This window comes from Rattus rattus, chromosome 6, assembly GCF_011064425.1.
Source record: "Rattus rattus isolate New Zealand chromosome 6, Rrattus_CSIRO_v1, whole genome shotgun sequence".
In the NCBI taxonomy this organism is placed as follows: domain Eukaryota; kingdom Metazoa; phylum Chordata; class Mammalia; order Rodentia; family Muridae; genus Rattus; species Rattus rattus.
This window is the reverse complement of record NC_046159.1, coordinates 38,899,428-38,919,476: the sequence shown is the minus strand read 5'-3', so window position 1 is coordinate 38,919,476 and position 20,049 is coordinate 38,899,428. Positions and strand designations below refer to the sequence as shown.

At 40.7% G+C, this 20,049-nt stretch overlaps 1 protein-coding gene and 1 pseudogene across 1 annotated transcript; one reads left to right on the top strand and one right to left on the bottom strand.

Annotated features, from left to right (window-relative positions):
* Nucleotides 1–15,429: 15,429 nt before the first annotated feature.
* LOC116902685 (ubiquitin-conjugating enzyme E2 Q2-like) lies at nucleotides 15,430–17,033 on the bottom strand. The gene has a single exon (XM_032905043.1). The coding sequence runs from the start codon at nucleotides 16,950–16,952 to the stop codon at nucleotides 15,834–15,836; it is 1,119 nt and encodes a 372-aa protein (XP_032760934.1). The 5' UTR covers nucleotides 16,953–17,033; the 3' UTR covers nucleotides 15,430–15,833.
* Nucleotides 17,034–18,478: 1,445 nt separating this feature from the next.
* LOC116904265 lies at nucleotides 18,479–19,692 on the top strand (annotated as a pseudogene).
* Nucleotides 19,693–20,049: the final 357 nt, after the last annotated feature.

Below are 20,049 nucleotides of genomic sequence, written 5' to 3'. Positions count from 1 at the left end.
ACGGGAAGTTAAAGGTTTGAGGGAGGATAAGGACAAGGAGATGGAGTAGAGAGGTGAAAGTAAAGGAGAGATAAACCACACCTAAGAATCTGGGTAAAGGTAAACCTTTTAAACCCCACTAGTTAGTATGCTCATTGAAAATGTAACTTCAAAATTGTTCAAATGGAATTACCCTGTATGACTGAGCAAGTCAACTCCCAGAGGACATGGGTTTTTAATGAAGACCTCAATGAAAGATATGGGCCCCAGTTAGCCCCAAAGGAACACAGGTGTTTGCCATTGTTTTTAATTACCCACCATAATTCATGGTAAGGCATGAAGATGGAGCTCATGACCAAATGTCAGTGTGACTACTTCTCACAGATAGACATTTCAAATGACCCAAAGCATTTCAAATGGCTCCTCCCGGGAGCCTCCCAGCCCAGGCCTAGAGAGGGTAGTAGCAGGGTCACAGAGTAGGACTCTGGTGATGGCTTTAAAGTCTGAGGATCTCGGGACATTCTAGCTCTCTAACTGTACTGAAATGTTGATGATAACTTCTAAAAATAAGTCCTAAAAACTTTCTTGCTCTTTCTGAGGGTAAAAGGCTCCTGGCTTAGGCAGTAAACAACTGTAGTCTGACAGAGGAGGATTAAGTAATGTGGCCTTTATTCTATCTCAGTAGGCACTGCATGGCCCTACCTTAATACTATGTGCTGTCTACTGTAGAAAACAGACTACCCCACATTTCAGGACTGACATTCTTCAGGGGTGTCACTCACTAATAGAGACATGCTAAACATGTGCAAGGCTTAAGGTTTGATCCTAAGCAGCAAATAAAAATCAAACCAAGTAGGAGCTTTTCTAGGAACTGTATTGCTCACCAGCTCACCAATAGCTCGACAACCACCCCTTCTCAATTCTCGACACATCGAAATTGCAGCTTTCTTTGGCTTTTTAAGAGTGCAACTTAAGTAAGACTCTCTCTGAAAATTGCCCTGTGGTCAGCAGGGAAGGACACCTGTGTGAACTCAAGGAGAGGAATGAGTTTTGGAGCTCCACCGAGATGAAATAAACCTTTTGCTTTTATGTTGGATTATTTCAAAAGGACTATTTGAAAGACTCTTGAGTGACATTCACCTGGAGGAGCAGAGTGTCTATCTAGGAAAAACATTAAGGATCTATCATCATATTAAAACCTGATCTGGAACTGTAGCTTCTGGCATGAGACAGTCTTTGTAATAGAGGGGTTGACTTCCTGACTTTGGAAACTAACCCCTCCCGAGTAAAACAGTGTGCAGGAGCTCACAGGCCAAGGAGTCCTGTGGGCTTACAACATAGAAAAAGAATAGAACATGTATACCACTCTTGGGGTTTCCTGGGTTTAAAGAAACTTTCACTTAACAAGTCCTAACATGGGTTGGGGAGAGAAAATACCCCTTCCATAATAGCTAACCATGTCACACATTTGCTTTCTCCAAATCTCTTGCCACAGGCAGCTGTTATTCCCATATCAGAAACAGATTCAGACACTTTCGAAGTGAGAGAGAGAAAGAGAGAGAGAGAGAGAGAGAGAGAGAGAGAGAGAGAGAGAGAGAGATAAAGGGCTACTCCTTTCTTACTTGCAATACACTACTGAAAAGCCATGCGTAAGAAACAGTTGCACAAACTGGCTTCCAATACTCAGTGGTACGCACCAGAGAAGGCAGGTGCTTTCTCTTCTGATGTTTCATGGTGTGATTTTAACCTGACTTCCATCCTCTCAGCCTTTACAACTAACCTGTGTTCACTAACAACTTGATAAACGAGTTCATGTTTAATCTGTCTGTGCAAACCAGTCCACTGAATCCGTTGCTATTTGGAAATAGCACAGCCTGAAATCTTAGGCATATTTTTGCCTGCCTGTTTTAGTACTTATGTCATCTTCTAAGATAGAGAAGCCAGTCTCTTACTTTCTATTCTGCTGGCCGTGAACTAATCAATAGCCCCCAAGTTCTTCAGTGGGCCCAGTCCATTTAATCCCATGATGTTTAGCCTTGTCATAGGGGTCTCTCACATCAACATCCAACATCACAGTTATCTCCCCCTCACTTCTTTACATCAACACTGGGCTAATTCCTTGAGTGTGCACTTCACTTCCTTTAAGCTACTAACCACATCAAAGAAAAGGTTTCTCTTCCTTCCCTGCTCAAACATAGTATTGATGGTTGACAGCCTTTAGGAGGCTTTACAAGTAGACTATTATCTGTGAGCTTGTAGTGATAAACTCCTCAGTGTGTGCATCTCCTTTTGTCCATTTCCTTCAGGAAAAATGGGATTCTCTTCTTTTTTATTTTAGTTATTTGTTTTATTATTTTCTATGTGGGGGTGTTTGGCCTACATGGATGTCTGTGTACTAAATACATGAAGTACCCACAGAAGCCAGAAGATACCCTAAAACTGATTTTTAAGAAAGCACTTATATGATGCTGGGAATTGAACTAGAGTCCTTTGGCAAGAGTAGCCCATATTCTTAACACCTGTACCATCTCTCTAGCCCATGATTGTCTTCGTAATGGTGTACCTCTTCGTTTTATATCATTACAATCTTCCTAGTCACTATCTCAGAATTACTCAAGTCACTGAACACTGGCTTTCAGACATCCCCCTCTCCTGGGTCCAGTGAGTTGTTCCTCCCACTTTCCTACCCTTGAATTATCAGGATAACTTCTATCCAGTTTACGTCTTCTTCCATTTGCTTGTGTCTATATGCCTTGTTATCCAGTCCTTCATCAAAAGCCAGTGAGGATTTCACATCTCTCCCATTTAAACAAGAAAAACAGCTTAGCAGCTGCCTTTGTTACAAGAGACCTAGATTCCAGAACTGAAAACTTCCATTCTGTCACAAGCTTTACTAGTTGTCCTTGCAAGAGCCAAGCCTCTAAACATGTTTCTGTAATGAAGCTGTGCATTACCTACTGTGTCCTCAGGACCTGTATGCCTTACCCAGTGCCCAAAGCAGGGAAGTTCAAGAGATTACATAAAAGCATTGATTTCACTTGCTATGGATCAAGAGTTCAAGGTCATCCTCAGCAGTTTTACAAGTCTGATGCTACTCTGGGGTATATGAAAGCCTGTTGCAACAATAACAAAAGAAACACAATAAAAATGGAGCCTGGAAAGATGGTTCCACAGTTAAGGCACTTGTTCTGGGGTGTTGGGGATTTAGCTCAGTGGTAGGCGCTTGCCTGGGAGCGCAAGGCCCAGGTTCGGTCCCCTGCTCCAAAAAAAAAAAAAAAAAAAAAAGCACTTGTTCTTCTAGAGACCCAGATTCAATGGTGTACACACATAGTGGCTCTGGCGATCCTAACTGCAGTTCAAGGCTTCCAATATCCTCTTTGAAGTCAGCAAGCACCAGGCGCACACATGCTGCACATCCACGAAAGCAAAACACCTGAACAGATAAAATAAAATAAAGAAACAAAAGTATTGATTTAAGGACATGCCTATTTTCTGGTCAACCCAGACGACTATACTTCAATTGTGTTCAGCTCAAGAAGCATCTTTGCTGTGCCAGCTACTGAACAAAGCGTCTTCACAGTTAGCAGTGAGGGAAAAAAAGCAGTCTTCTAGTTCAGAAAGCTTACTTATTACAGTCTAAACGTTTGTATACATAACCAAAAGGATACCTAGAAGAAAAGGGAAAATGACAATGGATGCAGAAAAATTGGACACCTGGACTGTTTTACAAAGCCACAATCCCATCCTTTAGCCAGGACCAGCTATATCACGAAGTTGTTATTTAGTCCATGTGCCCAGAGGAATGGGGGAAGCACATCATTAGGGATGTACAGACAGCTGTGTAACAGAAAGTCACTGTGAGCTTAATCGAACAGCAGTGTTAGAAAAGTCACTGTCTAGTCTATGCCGAGAAAATGAAGTGACAGTCCTCCTCCCAGTAAAGTGCTGGGATCCCCATGTCATGCATTTAGTCACAGGGCAGAGAAGGAACAAAAACATTACAACAGCCGAGTGCCTCTCCTTATCACACCAAAGGGCAGACTCCCTTCTTCCTCCATTTTTCTAACCTTCTTATTCAAGCATAGTTTTGTCTAAAGAAGATAGTGTCCACATACATTTTCCATTTACATAAAGAAGTAAAGCAATCTACTTAATGATGCTTCTCCCAAACTCCTACAGTCTTTCCTTCATGTTCTTTGGTAGGGTAGTATTTTAGGTTTTTTGGAATGAAATCCCAAGACACTTCCTTTGGACCCATTTTCTCAGACCTCTCTGAGTAGAGACAATCTTTCCAGTCCTTTACATGGGAAGATGAGGGTGCTGCTCAGCTCTAGTCTGAAGCACAGTCGAAATGAGAACTAGAATTTCTAGAACTCCAGCCTAGGCTTTCCCAACCTCACTGCTCCTCCAAGCCATGTGGGTAAAATGAATCCTGCTTCTAATTTCTGGGAGGAAACAAAGAGCCATCATCCTTCATATTTCTATGGATTATTTCATAAAGTGCTGACAATGGCTTACATTCCTGTTTCTGTAGTAGCCTTGCCACAGAATACAATCACGCCTATATGGATTAAATATTCTTTATCCAGGATGCTTTGGATAAGATTTTGGACTTTTTATTTTAGATTTTAGAATATTTTCATATATATCATGAGATAGCTTGGGAATGGAACTCATGTTCTGTATTTGTATCATATATACCTAAAGCACATAGCCTAAAATTAATTTTATACAATTTTTTAATGTGCCCTATTATGACATCATGTGAAGTCAGGCATTACATTTCTATTTGTTCCATCACATTAATATAAAAATGATTTCAGCCTTTGAAGCATTTTAGATGTCATATATTCTGAGTAGGGTGCTAACCTCTGCCTCACTCCACCTGGAAGAGGCCAAGCAAAAAACTAGCAAAACTGTCAGCACCATAGGCTGTGTGACAATGGCTTGGCGACAGAAATGACAAATCATATAACAAGCTCTGTTCACTTCCTCTGTGAGGAGCACAGAGAAAAGGGCACAGAAGTAGGCTCTGGGATCAGACTTGCATTTTTCTGAGAATGGAAAGGCAATAAGTCTTTTGGAAAATATTGTTCAGATCTAGGGGAGGGACAAAGAGGATATCTATCTGCCATTTTCTCTCAGAGCAGCCAGCATGAAGTAGGATATGCAACAATGGAAAACATGGTCTACATGGTCCTGGGTCTGCCTCATCTCTCACATCTATATTTATTGTAGTTACAGAAGTTTAAATGCAGCAATTATTATCTAATAGATAGAGCCCCTGCTTTCAACAAGTTTACAATGTGGAAAATTTTACACCTTCAGCCTGAGCTATCCAACTATAAATGATAATTAAGGGCCCCTTCCTCATAAATATCATAATCATCATATAGACCAGTGGTTTTCAACATGTGAGTCATAACTTCAATAGGGACCACATAGATATTCTGCATACTGGATATTTACATTACAATACATAACCATTGCAAAATTACAGTTATGAAGAAGCATTGAAAATAATTTATGGCTGGAGGTCACCACAACATGAGAAACTGAATTAAAGGGTCACAGCATTAGGAAGGTTAAGAACCACTGGTAGAAAATAAATATAAAAAAACAGGATTTCAAAATTGGTGGACAAAAAACTCTAAGACAAACAAAACACAATACATAGTTCCCAAATAATTTAATCATGTCTCTACCTGGCTTAAAAGTAACCAGTGACACTGATTTGCCCGTGAATTAATATGCAGTTTTTGGCCAAGAGTTTGAACCACTTACCATGTAACAAAAGACAGGACAAAAAGATTGGTCCTCTCCAGCGCCAGCTCTACTCAACAACAGAGGCTGTGTCCAAAGTACTAATCACTAAACTGTTACGTTAGGTGTTCAATACATGTTTTATCAAAGGAATATCAAATTGAGATTTTTTTTAAAGCACAATAATTTAAAACATACATATGTATACTTTATATATGGCAGATATGCAGCTTGGTCTTCATGTGGGTCCCTGATGAAGCAGAGACTATTGTCTGTACATGAGATATGTTCTTCTAGCTGGGCTGCCTTGTCTGGTCTCAGTGGGAGAGGAAGTGCCTACCCTAGTAGAGAATTGAACTGTCAGGGTACAGGGATACCCAGGGAGCCCCACCCACTCAGACAAGAAGGAGAGGGAGGATGGGGGAAGGATTGAGGAAGGGGGTGACTGGGAGGGGATCAGTGAGCAGGATGTAAAGTAAATAAGTAAAAAAATTTAAATTAAATTAATTTATTTTTAATGAGCTTCCAAATTAGTTTAAATTGGGATCCCCACCTTGGGAGTTTTTTATCACAACACAGAATGAGTAACATCATACTTTTTAAGATTCATCTACATAATGAAAAAATGTTTGTATCAATGTTGGGGTGTCTTTAACTCAGCTTAACAATTAACAGCTATCGTTAAAAGGTCCATCATCTTCACCTCCACTCTGGATCCTCCTTCTGTGCACTGGGCATGGTTAGCACTGTCCCCATTGTTGTAAACAGACACCTGACAATAAGCAAGTGAAGAGGCAGAGAGAAGGCTCGGCAGGCAAAGTGTTTGTGGCACAAACATCTGAATCCTTAGCACCCATGAATGAGGCAGGCTGCTTGCATGCACCTGCAATCCCAGAGCTGATAGACAGAGTTGGGTGGATCCCAGTGGCTCACTGACCAGCCAGCCTATGAAAAACCTTAAGCTTCAAGTTCAGTTAAAGTCTATCACTCTATGTCTAAGAAAAAAGTGCAGGAAACAATTGAGGAAGACATTGAAGTAAACCTCTGTTTTTCCACAGGAGCACACAGGCTTAAGTGATTGAGCATGCATATGAGTACAGAATAGATACAGGACATAGGGTGGGAGGAAGAAGCAACTTGAAGAAGAAAGCATTTATGATGGTTTGTGTGGTTTTGTCTCCCATGGTGGAGAAACAACAGCAATTATTTCTACAATGGTAAGAGTAGCAGGTCACTGGTTATTCTGTCTCCCAGTCAGGGAGCATAGAGAGATGCACACCAGGGCTCGGCTTACCTTCCCTTTTTGATTCAGTCTGGAACTCCAACCCACAGACTCTGCTGCCCACATTCAGAGTGGTTCTTCCCTCATTAGTTAACTTTTCTGTAAGCAGTCTCATAGAAACAACAAAAGGTGTGTTTCCATGGTGATGACAAATCTAGTCAAATGGATACTGGAGATTAAACGCCATGCTGAGCAGACACTGTCCATCAACAACTCTGTTGGATGTTGCCCCAAAAAGTTGTAGGTTAAGTTCCTGTTACTAACTTAAGGCATTTCTAGCATTTTTTTTAAGAAAAAGAAAAAGAATTTCCCTCTTAAGAAAAAAAAAGATTACTAAATCATAACCATGATCTATTCTCCTAATGTAAGACAGTAACTTGTGTATACCTTTCCCAGCAATGAACTTTACATGTTTTAATGAGTAGAAAATTATCCTTACAAGTTCATATCTAAGCTTCTATCTGGATCAACCATTGCTAAACCTTGATGTAATAAGTCTTTCATCACTGTTACGGTTTGATTTTTTTTCTTTTTTTACAACGATTTTTTTCTCTTATTTAATTTTGATATTGGATATATTTCTTTATTTACATTTCAACTGTTATTCCCTTTCCCAGTTTCCTATCCATAAGCCCCCTATCTCCTCCCCCCACACCTATAAGAGTGTTCCCACCCCATCCAACCCCCCTTAACACCCCCTAAAATTCCCCTGCACTGGGAGTCTGACCATAGCAGAACCAAGGGCTTCCTGTTCCACTGGTGCCCAACAAGTCTATCCTCTGCTACATATGCAGTTGGAGCCCTGGGTCAGTCCATGTATAGACTTTCAGTAGTGGTTCAGTCCCTGGAAGCTCTGGTTGGTTGGCATTGTTGTTTTTATGGGGTTGTAAGCTCCTTCAGCTCTTTCAATCCTTCCTCTAATTCCTCGCAAGGGGGTTCTGTTCTCAGTTCGGTGATTTGCTGCTAGCATTGACCTCTGTATTGGACATGTTCTGGATGTGTCTCTCAGGAGAGATCTATATCCAGTCACTTACAGAATGCATTTTTTAGCTTCATCAATCTTATCCAGTTTTGGTGACTGTGTGTGTGTATATATATATATACACACACACGTGTATGGGCTACCTGTGGGGCATGCTCTGAATGGATGTTCCTTCGGTCTTTAACTTAGCCCCCATATCAACTTCTATGGATATTTTTGTTCCCCCTTTTAAGAAGGAATGAAGCATCCACATTTTGATCATCCATCTTCTTGAGCTTCATATGGTCTGTGTATTGCATCTTGGGTAATTCGAGCTTTTGGCCTAATAGACACTTATCAATGAGTGCATAGCATGTGTGTTTTTCTGTGATTGGGTTACCTCACTCAGGATGATATTGTATAATTCAATCCATTTACCTGTGAATTTCATGAAGTCATTGTTTTTGATAGCTGAGTAATACTCCATTGTGTATACGTACCATATTTTCTGTATCCATTCCTCTGTTGAAGGACATCTGGGTTCTTTTCAGCTTCTAGCTATTATAAATAAGGCTGCTATGAACATAGTGAAGCATGTGTCCTTGTTGTATCTTAGAGCATCATTTGAGTATATGCCCAGGAGAGGTATAGCTGGGACCTCAGGTAGTGGAATGTTCAATTTTCTGAGGAACCTCCAGACTGATTTCCAGAGTGGTTGTAACAGTTTGCAATCCCACCAACAATGGAGGAGTGTTCCTCTTTCTCCACATCCTCACCAGCATCTGCTGTCGCCGGAGTTTTTGATCGTAGCCATTCTGACTGGTGTGAGGTGGAATCTCAGGGTTGTTTTGATTTGCATTTCCCTGATGACTAAAGATGTTGAACATTTTTATAGGTTCTTCCCAGCCATTCAATATTTCTCAGCTGACAATTCTTTGTTTAGCTCCATACCCCATTTTTAATAAGCTTATTTGGGTCTCTGGAGTCTAACTTCTTGAGTTCTTTGAATATTTTGTATATTAGCCCTCTATTGGATATAGGATTGGTAAAGAACTTTTCCCAATCTGTTGGTTGCCATTTTGTCCTAATGACAGTGTCCCTTGCCGTACAGAAGCTTTGCAGTTTTATGAGGTCCCATTTGGCGATTCTTGACCTTAGACCATAAGGAGTCCTGTTCAGGAAGTTTTCCTCAGTGCTCATGTGTTCCAGATGCTTCCCTTGTTTTTCTTCTATTAGTTTGAGTGTATCTGGTTTGATGTGGAGGTGCTTGATCCACTTGGACTTAAGCTTTGTATAGGGCTATGAGAATGGATCGATTTGCATTCTTCTACATTCTGACCTTCAGTTGAACCAGCACCATTTGTTGAAAATGCTATCTTTCTTCCATTGGGTAGTTTTAGCTCATTTGTCAAAGATCAAGTGACCATAGGTGTATGGGTTCATTTCTGGGTCTTCAATTCTATTCCACTGATCTATCTACCTGTCTCTGTAACAATACCATACAGTTTTTATCATTATTACTCTATAATACTGCTTGAGCTTAGGGATGGTGATTCCTCCAGAAGTTCATTTACTGTTGAGTATAGTTTTCGATATCCTGGTTTATTTGTTATTCCAAATGAATTTGCAAATTGCTCTTTCTATCTCTATGAAGAATTGAGTTGAAATTTTGATGAGAATTGCATTGAACCTGTAAATTGCTTTGGGTAAAATGGCCATTTTCACTATATTAATCCTGCCAATCCATGAGTATGGGAGGTCTTTCAATTTTCTGAGATTTTCAATTTCTTTCTTCAGAGACTTGAAGTTCTTGTCATACAGATCTTTCACATGTTTGGTTAGAATCACACCAAGATATTTTATATTATTTGGGACTATTGTGAAGGGTGTCATTTCCCTAATTTCTTTCTCAGCCTGTTTATCATTTGAATAGAGGAAGGCTACTGACTTATTTGAGTTAACTTTGTAACCAGACACTTTGCTGAAGGTGTTTTTCAGGTTCAGTAGTTCTCTTGTGGAACTTTTAGTATGTTTTAAGTATATTATCATGTCATCTGCAAATAGTGATATTTTGACTTCTCCCTTTCCAATGTGTATCCCTTTGACCTCCTTTCATTGTCTAATTGCTCTGGCTAGGACTTCGAGTACTGTATTGAATAAGTAGGGAGACAATGGGCAGCCTTGTCTAGTCCCCAATTTTAATGGGACTGATTCAAGTTTCTCTCCATTTAGCTTAATATTAGCTACTGGTTTGCTCTATATGGCTTTTACTATACTTAGGTATGGGCCTTGAATTCCTGATTTTTCCAGGACTTTTATCATGAAGGGGTGTTGAATTTTGTCAAATGTTTTCTCAGCATCTAATGAAATGATCATGTGGTTTTTATTTTTGTTTGTTTATGTAGGACATTACATAGATGGATTTTTGTATATTAAACCATCCCGGCATACCTGGAATGAAACCTACTTGATCAATGTGGATGATCATTTTGATGTGGTCTTGGATTCAGTTTGCAAGAATTTTATTGAGTATTTTTGCATCAATATTCATAAGGGAAATTGGTCTGAAGTTCTCTTTCTTAGTTGGGTCTTTGTGTGGTTTAGGTATGAGAGTAATTGCAGCTTCACAGAAGGAATTTGTTATAGTGGTCCTTCTGTTTCTATTTTGTGGAATAGTTTGGACAATAATGGTATGAGGTCTTCTATGAAGGTCTGATAGAATTCTGGACTAAACCCATCTGGTCCTGGGCTCTTTTTGGTTGGGAGACTTTTAAAAACTGCTTCTATTTCTTTAGGAGTTTAACTTTGGTACCTGGAATTTATCTGGAAAATTGTCCATTTCCTCTAGATTTTCCGGTTTTGTTGAATATAGGCTTTTGTAGTAGGATCTGATGATTTTTTGTATTCCTCAGATTCTGTTGTTATGTCTCTCTTTTCTGATTTTGCTAATTTGGATACACTCTCTGTGACCGCTGATTTGTCTGGCTAAGGGTTTATCTATCTTGTTGATTTTCTCAAGAACCAGCTCCTGGTTTTATTGATTCTTTGTATAGTCCTGTTTGTTTCTACTTGGTTGATTTCAGCCCTGAGTTTGATTATTTCCTGCCCTCTACTCCTCTTGAGTGTATTTGCTTCTTTTTGTTCTAGAGCTTTTATGTATGCTGTCAAACTGCTAATGTATGCTCTCTTCTGTTTCTTTTTGCAGGCACTAAGAGCTATGAGTTTTCCTCTTAGCACTGCTTTCATTGTATCCCATCAGTTTGGGTATATTGTCCCTTCATTTTCATTAAATTCTAAGAAGTCTTTAATTTCTTTCTTTATTGAATCCTTCCTTGACCAAGTTGTCATTGAGTAGAACTGTGTTCTACCTCCATGTATATGTGGGTGTTCTGTTGTTAATGAGGACAGCCTTAGTCCGTGGTGATCTGATAGGACACATGGGATTATTTCTATCTTTCTGTATCTGTTGAGGACTGTTTTGTGACAGATAATATGGTCAATTTTGGAGAAGGTACCATGAGGTGCTGAGAAAAATGTATATCCTTTTGTTTTAGGATGGAATGTTCTATAAATATATATTAAATCCATTTAGTTTATAACTTCTGTTAGTTTCTCTATCTCTATTTAATTTATGTATGTTTTCATGACCTGTCTACTGATGAGAGTGGGGTATTGAAATCTCCTACTATTATTGTGTAAAGTGCAATGTGTGCTTTGAACTTTAGTAAGGTTTCTTTTATGAAAGTAGGTGCCCTTGTATTTGGAGCATAGATACTTAGGATTGAGAGTTCATCTTGGTGGATTTTTCCTTTGATGAATATAAAGTATCCTTCCTTATCCTTTTTAATGACTTTTGTTGAAGGTTGATTAGGATGGCTCCTCCAGCTTGCTTCTTCAGACCATTTGATTGGAAAAAGGTTTTCAAGCCTTTTACTCTGAGGTAATGTATGTCTTTGTCTCTGAGGTATGTTTCCTGTGGGCAGCAATATGCTGGGTGCTCTTTACATATCCAGTCTGTTAATCTCTGTCTTTTTATTGGGGAATTGAGTCTATTGATGTTGAGAGATATTAACGAATAGTGATTGTCGCTTCCTGTTATTTTCGTATTTAGAGGTGGGATTATGTTTGTGTGCTTCTCTTCTTCTGGTTTTGTTGCAAGGAGATTACTTTCTTGCTTTTTCTAGGGTGTAGCTTACCTCCTTGTGTTGGGTTTTCCATTTATTATCCTTTTTAGAGCTGGATTTGTAGAAAGATCTTGTGTAAATTTGGTTTTGTCATGGAATATGTTGGTTTCTCCCTCAATGTTAATTGATTGTTCTACAGGATATAGTAGCCTGGGCTGGCATTTGTGTTCTCTTAGGGTCTATATGACATCTATCCAGGATCTTCTGGCTTTCATAGTCTCTCGTCAGAAATCTGGTGTAATTCTGATATGTCTTCCTTTATATGTTACTTGACCCTTTTTCCCTTACTACTTTTAATATTCTTTCTTTGCTTTGTGCATTTGGTGTTTTGACTATTATGTGACAGGAGGAATTTCTTTTCTTGTCTAATCTATTTGGAGTTCTTTAGGCCTCTTGTATGTTTATGGGCATCTCTTTCATTAGATTAGGGAAGTTTTCTTCTATAATTTTGTTGATTCTATTTACTGGCCCTTTAAGTTGGGAATCTTCACTCTCTTCTATACCTATTATCCTTAGGTTTGATCTTCTCATTGTGTCCTGGATTTCCTGGATGTTTTGGGCTAGGAGCTTTTTATATTTTATAGTATCTTTGATGTTTGTGTCGATGTTTTCTATGGTAACTTCTGCCCCTGAGATTCTCTCTTCTATCTCTTTATTCTGTTGCTTATGCTTGCATCTATGACTCCTGATCACTTCCCTAGGTTTTCTATCTCCAGGGTTGTCTCCCTTTGTGCTTTCTTTATTGTTTCTATTTCCTTTTTAAATCCTGGACAGTTTTGTTCAATTCCTTTACCTGTATGGTTGTGTTTTCCTGTAATTCTTTAAGGGATTTTTGTGTTTCCTCAAGGGCTTCTACTTGTTGTGTTGTCCTGTATTTCTTAAGGAAGTTTTTTTATGTCCTTCTTAAAGTCCTCCATCATCATCATAAAATGTGATTTTAAATCTAAATCTTGCTTTTCCATTGTGCTTGGATATCCAGTATTTGCTTTGGAGGGAGAACTGGTCTCTAATGATACCAAGTAGTCTTGGTTTCTGTGCTTGTCCTCACCATCAGGTTGTCTCTGGTGTTAGCTGGTCTTATTGTTTCTGACATTGGCTTTACCCTCATGTAAACCTCTGTGTCAGCACTCCTGTAGAATTGTTTTCCTGTTTTCTTTCAGCCGGTTCTGGGAACAGGTACTCTGCTCTCAGGTGTGTAGACTGTCTTTCAGCTCTTGGCACAGGCAGGAATCAGAAGGGTCCTGCCCCTGACTGCTCCTAGGTCCCTGTGCCCAGAGGGCACAGCTGGCACTAGGTGATTCCCTCTTGGATCAAGAATGTGGACAGAGGGTAATCTCCTCTAATTTCTCAGGAGTTTCCACACTTCTGAGGGTCCAGCTCTCTCCCAACAGATTTTGGGTATAGGGAGCTATTTGACCAGTTCTGGGCGCAGACCAGAACAGCAGGTACCTGCTGCTGACTGTTCCTATATTCCTGTGTCCAGAGGCACTATGCCATTTCCTCTTGGACCATAGATGTGGGCAAAGGTGGGCAGAAGTGGCAGTTTGTCCTTCTGTTTCAGGATGGTCTGCACTTCTGTGTGTTCAGCCTAGGGTTTGATTTCTAGTCATCAATACATCACTGAATTTTTAACCCTCTACTATTTGTGCACATGATTTTATGAAAAAAAATGTGCAGAGATCACAAGAATCCCAATCTAATACTAGTAGATTTCTCACAAAAAGGGGAAATAGGACTAGAGGCATACTCAAAGGAAAAATGACAGAAAGCTACAAGGAGAGAAAGGACTACAAGAGTAACTGCACCTGTAAGCCATTGGTTGCCATCGAACAAAAGGATCTAGAAAAAGAAAGAATTTCTACTAAAATGTCAAGTTTTATTAACAGAAACAGAAAAAAATCAAATTACTTCTTTTGAAACAAAAGTAACCATTCCAAGTCAAAGTAATCTTGAACAAAAAGACCAAAGCTAGAAACCTCACAATGTCAAACTAAAACATAAGATACCCCAACAATGGACGGGGCTCTGGTAGTCTGGTGGAAGAGATGGGGGAAGGACTGTGGGCCCCAGAGGGGATAGGAATGCCACAGGACGACCAACAGAGGCAACTCACCTGCACCCTGGGAGCTCCCAGAGACTAAACCACTAAGCATAGAACAAGCACAGGCTGGACCTAGGCCCCATACACACATGCAGTAGAGGTGCAGCTTGGTCTCCATGTGGGTCCCACAATAAGTGGAGCAGGAGCCTAAATTGACTCTGTTGCATCCCTGAGGATCCTGCTGCCCTCAGTGGGCTGCCTTGTCTGGCCTTAGTGGGATGTGCCTAGTACTGTAGGGACTTGGGTTGGTACCTAGAGGGAACCTCCCCATTCTCAGAAGTGAAGGGGAGAAGGAAGGGGATGGGGCATGTGAGGGGTCCTGGGAGGAAGAGGTGTGCTTTGAGTGGGATATAAAGTAAATGCATTAATGGAAAAAAAAAACATAATACAAAGATATTGTAGTCAAAACAGCATTGACAGTAAAGGCAAAAACATAGTATCATGGAACAAAGTTGTGAATCTAGAAATAGAAATAATGTTCATCCAGATGGCAAGGGGATTGTACCCAAAAAGCACACAATGGAAAACAGTTTCTAGCAAATGGAATCAGACATACAGAAAAATAAAGTTAAAACTTTATCACACATTGGGTACAAAAATCAATTCAAAGTGAATTAAGTATGTGCATGTAAGAGAAAAACTATAAAATGGCTAGAAGAAAATCTAAATCTACATAGCATTTATCTAAACAAGAACTCTTTAGATATAGGAAGCTTTAATAGCTCAAGTAAAACTCAACTAATAGAATTATGTTGAACTAAAAAGCAAAAGATCAACCAGTAAAGCAATGAGAAAAGCCACTAAGTGTGGAAAATGTCACCAATCTACGTACTTGATAAGGGGTAAATATTCAAAATGCATAAGGAATTCATTTCAATTACAATGAAATAAATAGCCCAGTTACAAAATAGAAGAAGGCCTGAATAGGCATTTCAGAAAAAAATAAAAACATTTAGCAGGTTTGTGAAAAGAAGCTTAATATCACTTAGCAACCAACAAGTGAAAATTAAAACACCATACTGTGGTATCACCTCACTCCTGTGAGAAAAGCTATCATTCCAAAAACAAACAATCCATGCTGGCATGAAAGGAAAAGGAACCCTGATGGTAAGTATGTAAATGAGAGAAGCCTTTATGGAAAACAGAATTAAAGTTTTTTTTTTTTCTTCTGAGCCAGTATTGGACACTGGCAAAACTTTTATTGGCACTAAATGGAACAAATGTTTGTAAATACTTTTTACCCCCCTCCCCCAATAGCCCAATAAACGAAAATTATCTAAAGTCACAACTGACTGGCCTACTTAACACATTCACATCAAGGAAAACGGATGACGAAAAATGAACACTATGATTATTTATCAGGGAAAACCACAGTAAAAGCTCACAGTTTGGCCCAAGACCCCCACAGTAAGCAAAACGAAAAGGTTGAAACATCTACTGGCGGCCAGTTGACAGATTATCCACTAAAACACCAATTAGCTAATATCCTCCGCACTACTGTTACAAAGCTGTGCAAAGCTTGTGTCTTTAAAGCTACATTTTTCCAAACACATGGCAGTCTATTTACCCATCTTCCTTTGGAGGAGTGAACCAGCCTTTTTTCTCATGCATCTGCATGACAGAGTCATAGAACTGTTGGGCTGTTTCTAGATTATATTGATTCTTATCTGCTCCAAAGCACACCCTGGCCTTGCCTTTGACTAGGGTGGCGTTGATCTGCATGATGACCGATTCTATGGAGTAGGCGCTGCTCCAGCCCTGCTTGGTGAGCAGTTCCATACACAATGCCCCTCCGCCCAAGACATGCCCTCCAGAGAGAATGGGCAACTCGACGCGAACAAAGGGAGGATCAAACGGAAAGTTATCTTTGAAAGAAAAGTTAAGCAAAATATATTCTATGCCTTCTTTTTCTTTCAAGAGCTGAAGGTCGCCGTACAAGGGACTGTCAGGGTCAACCTTCCTCAGTTTAACGTGCCAGTCATATAAGCTGTCGTTTATCAGTTCCACAGAATAAGTCCCCGACTTGTAACTCTGCGACCTGTATATCTCTCTGAGTTCTTTCATGAGTCTATTTGAAGCATGCACTGAGCCAGACACGGTACCATTCAAATGCTCTTGCCTTTGGCTCTTCTTGATATTCTCTAATATTGCCAAATGCTCTTTCTCAAGCCCTTCATCCTCTGACTTTTTCTCACTACAATTATCTTCTTTCAGCTCATAATGATCCAAGTCTTCCAGCCCGTCAGCTGCCTCTTCCTCTTCATCTTCAGAAGGCACCTCCTCGATGGTCGCTTTCTGGGCGATGGGGACCGGCTGGTCCAGCATCTTCACATCCAGGTGCTCAGGCAGGTTATATAAGCTGCAGAGTTCGCAGATCAGCCACTTGAGCTGCTGACGAAGCGAACTGTTGGGCTTCGAATCTTCCAGACGTTCCAGGATCGACGTGAGGTCTGGATCGTCAGAGTCCACGAACCATATCGCTGGCGAGGATGGGTAGGAGTCGGTGATGGTGCAGTGCAGGGTGAGCGGCGGCGGCAAGGGCGGGCTGCCCGCGGGCGCCGGCGGCACCAGGAACTGACACTGCAGCTCATCCAGCTGCCAGCTCACGATGCGCAGCCGCTCGTGGTCCTTGTCGAAGATGGACGCTAGGAACTCCAGCTCGGCCTTAAGCCCCGACGACATCCTTCCTCTCGGGTCCTCCGAGACGAGTGTGGAAGCGAAGCGGCCCCGCGAGACGCCTGCTGGGCTGCCACCGCCCCTGGGGCCGCCTAAAGTTTTTGAGAAATATAAAAATATAATGACTAGATGACCTCAAAATCCTGCCAGTCATTTTCCAAAGAAAATAAAATAAGTACATCTCAGAGGTACCTGCAGTTACAAGGTCCATTCGAGGATAATCACAATATCAGAATAACACAATCAACCTAGACAACAACAGAATACAGTCGCAAACACAGTAGAATCTCTTTCTGTCCTAAAAGAAAAAGACTACCCTCCTTAGCAGGGTGGTGAGTAACCCTTCCTGTTGAGTGATAAACCTGGGTTCCATTGTCTTTTCCCAGGTTGGAAATATGTATCTGAAAATAAAAGGGCTTGTTGCTCTTGCAGAGGACCCAAATTCAGTGCCCAGCATCCATGCTGAGAAGCTCACAACTGCCCGTAACTCTCCATCCAGGGGACCCGATTCTTTCTTCTGGACTTTGTGAGTACCTGCACTCATATGTACATGTATATACAGAAACACACACAAACACACACACACACGATTAAAAATAATAGTAAATATTCACAAAAGAGAGATAAATTTGATTATTTTTTTAACATCATGAATAAATCTGGAAGACATGATTATGAGTGAAGTAAAACAGGCATGGAATGGTCTTGGTTGTACACAAAACTTTTAAAAGGTTAACTGATGGTACCTGAGTGTATCATGGTTATGATTGCCCAGGGTCAGGGCAAAGGAGATGAGGACAATGTTTAAAGGACACAAAGTTTCAAAACTCTTTTGTACTACATGAAAAGTATAATTAATAGCAATCTTGTATCTTGGAATAGCTAATAGATTTTAATTATTTTTATGACAAAAATTTTACATAAGTTAACTTATATATTAGGCCAATTTATCCATTTCAAAACACTGTGTTGTGCAGTGTAAATATATATAATTGGGGGGGGGGTCTGTGTGTAGCCGCCCTAGCTATCCTAGAACTTGTTCTGTAGACCAGGCTAGGCTTGAACTCGGAGATCCACCTGCCTCTGCCTCTGCCTCTCAAGTGCTGGGATCAAATGAGTATGCCATTATGCCTGGCTAATATATACAATTTTTATTTGCCAGTTAAATATAAGCTTTAAAAAAGGTGAAAGGAAAAAGCTACCAGAAAGATCGTGACATGTCAGAAACTCTAATTTTGAAGTCCTGGCCTCTGAAATTTTGCTGCAAATTTCTCTTCTTTTCAGCCCATCTGGTGTGGAGTACTTTTCTTTGGCAACCTTGGCAAATTAATATAATCAATATTAATACCTCCTTTAAGGCCTAGAAGACACAACAATGTAAAAAGATCCTGCGGAGTAAAGAAAACCTGCAGCCCTTAAAGGTGCTAAAGAGTGGGGGGAAATGACTGAAAGCACATGCCGAGCTGCCAGCACAATTTGCTAGCACAAACAAATCCTAGACACAGAATTTCAATGTAAGTACAAGAAACCTTTGTAAAGCATGAAAATTATCTGACATCTGCACTGAAAAGAAATTGCTAAAAGAAGTAGTTATTTGCCAAGAAAGGCTTCCATGAGAAGTGTTAAGAAAGGCTAAAATGCTCACACTCTGCCAACTGATTGTCCTGCCTGTCTTTTGGCTGTTCTGCCATCCCATGCTTCACTGATTGCAATGGAAGAAGAAAGTGCCCCTCTCATCTTTGACAATGGCTCTGCCATGTCCAAATCTGGCTTTCTTAGCAGTGATGCACCCAAGACTGTGTTTCCTTCTATCATCCAGAGCCCCTATACCAGGGCCTCGTGGTAGGCATAGGCTAGAAAGACTCCTACATAGGTGACAAGGCCCAGAGCAAGAGGGATATCCTGAGCCTGAAGTATCCTAACAAGTATGGCATTGTCACCAACTGGGAGGACCTGGAGGAGAACTGCTACCATACCTTCTACAATCAACTGCGTGTGGCCCTGAGAAGCACCTGGTGGTTCTGATCAAGGCTCCCCCTGAACCTCAAATCTAACAGAAGATGACACAGATATTTGAAACCTTCAATACCCCAGCCATGTGCATGGTCATACAGGTATTGCTGTCCTTGTATGCATCTGGGTGCACCACTGGTATTGTTGTGGACACATAGTGCCCGTCTATGAGAGCTATGCCCTTCCCCATGCCTCTTGCATGTGGACCTGGCTGGCCAGAACCTAACAGACTACCTCATAAAGATCCCAACTACAGCTTTACTTCCATTGCTGATGTGACATTAAGAAGTTGTGCTGTGTTGACCTGGATTTTGGGCAAAAAAAAATGTCTATTGCTGCATCTTCCTTCTCCTTGGAGAAGAGCTATGAGCTAGCTGATGGGCAGGTGATTGCCAAAGGCAATGAGTGGTTCTGTTTTCCAGAGGGTCTCTCCCAGCCTTCCTTGTGGACATAGCCCTAGGGCATCCATGAGACCACCTTCAACTCCATCATGAAGTGTGATGTGGACATCACAAGGACCTGTATGCCAATATAGTACTGTCTGGTGCTACCACCAGGTATCCGGGCTGACAGGGTGCAGATCACAAACCAAGCATGCAGCACAATGAAAATTAAGATCATGGTTCCCTGTGAGGGCAAGTATTCATTCTAGATTGACGGCTCCATCCTGGCCTTACCTTCTGACAAGTCAGGCCCCTTCACTGTCTACCGCAAAGGCTTCTGGATGGATTGAGCAGGTGTCAGGCATCTGTTACATAGGTTGATTCTGAAGCATCGATTTGCCCTGGCAAATGTAGACATCTCATGCTTGCCTCATAAAACTGAAATGAGCCTTTGAAAAGAAATTCTTCCTTGAAGCTTATATCTGATATCAGCACTGGATAGTAGAACCTGTTGCCTATTTGCAACCTTGTATTCAAGTTAATTGTTCCCTTGGTACATGTTTAATGCCCTGTGCATTTAGTCCTTAGTCTATGTGGTTCACTCACTTGGTGGCTGGGGAGAACCTGCTGTAGAAGAAAAATCCCCAGCCTGGTAGATATGTGTGAACAGCGATCTGTGCAGGGTATTAACCAACAGAAGACTTCCA

What these genes read in the sequence shown, in the direction of transcription:
- LOC116902685 (XM_032905043.1), bottom strand. Translation starts at nt 16,952, where the DNA reads ATGTCGTCGGGGCTTAAGGCCGAGCTGGAGTTCCTAGCGTCCATCTTC.